At 48.3% G+C, this 2859-nt stretch overlaps 1 protein-coding gene across 1 annotated transcript; it reads right to left on the bottom strand.

Annotated features, from left to right (window-relative positions):
• LOC124966071 (major allergen I polypeptide chain 2-like) lies at positions 1–2095 on the bottom strand. The gene is made up of 3 exons (XM_047527165.1): positions 2035–2095; positions 1356–1537; positions 1–118 (listed from the first exon to the last, which is right to left on the bottom strand). Exons 1-3 carry the CDS (start codon positions 2093–2095, stop codon positions 53–55), a joined length of 309 nt encoding a protein of 102 aa, XP_047383121.1. The 3' UTR covers positions 1–52.
• Between the last annotated feature and the right edge of the window lie 764 nt (positions 2096–2859).

The following is a 2859-nucleotide window of genomic DNA, read 5'->3' as shown; positions in this document are numbered from 1 at the left end:
AAGATTCATCTCCTCAGAGTGTTGACTGGTCATGAAGGTTGAAAAGGCCTTTTTAAAGTTTCTCCTCCACTGATTTCAAGTAAGAGAGGATACAGCTCGGGCTGACAGTAATGGAGAACTGGGAGAGAGGAAGACAAAGAGAGACAGAGATGGCTGTGTGGAGGTCCCAGAGCTTTGGCAGAGCTATTCAGTATCCCCAGAATCACCCCACTCCTCATCCACAGGGACAAAACCTTCTCCTCAGCAAGTCAGCTCCTTTCCCAGCAAGAAACTTGGGCCTACAGGTCAACCCCTGGAGAGGGCCTGCAGCCACTCAGGCCAAGATGAACGTGGCTCCCTGACCACAATGACAACTGTCAGGAGGGACCCCCACCAACCACTCAACCAGGGAGGGAAGGAGACGAGAAGGTTCTGAAGGGAATGGTGGGGACTGGGTCTGAGGGTGGTGTAAGGTGGCTGAGTCTGGGTTTTTGTCAAGTCTCCTGTACCTGAGACTGTCTGTCAGGTGTATGGGATGTATGAAAAGCATATGCCTATGTTGCCAACGATCTCATATGCCCTGTGTACAAATATTAATTAGTACAGGAAATTCTGTTTCTTCAAAAACATCTCATTTTTTGGACTCAAACACTAAAAATAACAACGCTTTGGGGGAAAAAAAATAAGGTGAGAAACCAACTATTCGAAATCTGTGTAACAAGAACAGTAATAAGAAAAAGAGATATATCATCAGAAAATACACTGAGCTGCTGTGGTAAGTAGCTGCAACTACTTAGAGGCCACTTCTGAGGCCTCAGGCGTCCAAACCATGGAGTGGAAATTCTGACTCTGGAAACCAAGATGATATGGATGGAAGCAGGGCTCCATCTGAGCCCGTGGAGTGGACTAGCTTTCAAAGTGGGCACTGGAGGAAGAAGTGAAGCTGGCCACTAGGCAGAAGACTTATAATTTCTAAACTAAGAACTGATGGGCTCCTACCTGTGCAGGAGCTGGAGTAAGGACACTTTCTTTGCTGCCAAAAGTTAAAATTCTACTCCAGCTCTGCTAGCTCCCCCTAATCTAGAAGGGAAAAAAATCACAGGAGTTGACACACTTTCTATGTGGCACTGATATAATTCGCCTATTTACCCATCATGTGTTAGCTAATTGGTGTTACAGGAACGGCAGCAGAATAGGCTGCATGTGCATGTGGCAAGCTGTCACACAGGACACTGCTATGGGGATGAGCAAAGGCCTGCATGCTGAATTGTAGATCTTATCTCTCATGCATCACATGATTGCGTGATCTGTTTGTACCTAGCATCCCATGATATGCTGCGTGTGGGGTGGAGTGGGGCACTTAGAGAGGACATTACCATGGCAATAGCATCCAAGGCCTTGGCTTTTAATCCATTCTCATTGTAGCAATCCTGGATTTTTTCCACAGCTGCCTTTTCCGGTTCTGTAAAATTGGCCACATCAAGGGCAGCATCCAATAATGTCTTGCTTCCAGTGGGTATCGCAGCAAAGATTCCATAAAAGAGAGGGCAAGCTTCTGCTGAAAACATAAACAGAAAACACCTCATTGAAGGAGCTACTGGAGGAGGAAGTCGAGGTTCATGTTTTCCCACCATCTTTATCTGGTATCTTCTGACTCACCTTCCACAGAGACCTGCCCTCCCCCAGGACTGCCATCCCAGACAGAAAGCACATGGTCCATGAGGCACTCCAAGCAGGGAGCAGTGTGAGAAGCCAGAACTAAAGAGCCTCCTGCCCAGTGCGTACCACTTGCTTCTGGCCTTCACATGAGCACCAACATCCAACTCACTCTCCACTACTGCATACACAACAAATGACCCTTTCATCACCAGACCTCTCCCTCCACTTGAAAACGGAGAGCTTCAGAGGTTTTCTGCAGGACTCTTGGGTAATGACTTCTCAGATGCATCCTAAAACCTTCCCTAGAAGCTGTTCAGAGATCATCATGGGAGGGTGGAGTAAGATAGAGTGGGCAAGGGTCAGGAAGGTCATCTGTTCCCTCCTTCCCACTCTCACCAGTCTGGAAGCCCAGCTCTCTGGTCACCAGCAAGGCTAGCACAAGCAGTATCCCCTTCATGGTGTAGGCTGCTGGAATGTTCTGCTCAGGGAAGGGTTTCTGCTGCCTTATAAGCCACTGGCTCCCTGAGCTCAGCCCTCACCCCTCCCAAGAGATCCAAATGCCTGTGGGCAGGGGCCTAGAACACATCATTCACCAGGGTTAGTGAGTATGGGAGATCCCTCCCACTCTGAGGAGCAAATTGCTGGAGATGTTTATCCTTGTGCTGTCGCTTTTGGAGAGAAGTGGCAGTACCTTTGCCAAAAGATCCACTTGACCTGACCTTTCTCATTGGCTCTATTCTGAGCCAAATGTTCTGTTGTCCCAGTCCCTGTTATTACCTCTACTTCCTGGCCACATCCTTCTGCCTCTCCTGGCTCCAAATGCAGAACTCTCTCAATATGTAGAGATGAAAACCACAGAAGTCAAGGAAAGGTCTATGTCACTATAGATAACCCAAAGATCATCCAGAAAACTGACATCTTGCCTAAGTTTAAGACTTGCGGAAAAGTGTGTGGGCCTGGGCCTGATGGGGGCCGCTTGAACATCTTAGTTGCTGCAGTCCCTGGATTGGACTCCAAGGGTAGATGGCTCTGAATCATTCCCTGCTAGGGATGTCCCAGGACATGTGGCCATGTGGGTGTCCTTAGGGGATGGTAATACTCTCATTTTACCCACCAACTCCATCATTCCAGCATCTTCCCTCTCATGCTTAAGGGAGCTAATTCCCAGGCCCCTTATTGATTGCCTATGGCTCAGCCATGTCCTTTCTCCTAGCTGTCTCA

The sequence above is a fragment of the Sciurus carolinensis genome, chromosome 16 (assembly GCF_902686445.1).
Source record: "Sciurus carolinensis chromosome 16, mSciCar1.2, whole genome shotgun sequence".
Classification (NCBI taxonomy): domain Eukaryota; kingdom Metazoa; phylum Chordata; class Mammalia; order Rodentia; family Sciuridae; genus Sciurus; species Sciurus carolinensis.
Note: the sequence above shows the minus strand (reverse complement) of the source record. Positions and strands in the feature narration are given on the sequence as shown.

Coding starts and splice junctions, on each gene's coding strand:
- LOC124966071 (XM_047527165.1), bottom strand. CDS start 2,095: ATGAAGGGGATACTGCTTGTGCTAGCCTTGCTGGTGACCAGAGAGCTG. Junction 1,538..2,034: donor AGAGCTGGGCTTCCAGACTG/GTGAGAGTGGGA, acceptor TTATGTTTTCAG/CAGAAGCTTGCCCTCTCTTT. Junction 119..1,355: donor CCTTGGATGCTATTGCCATG/GTAATGTCCTCT, acceptor CCTCTCTCCCAG/TTCTCCATTACTGTCAGCCC.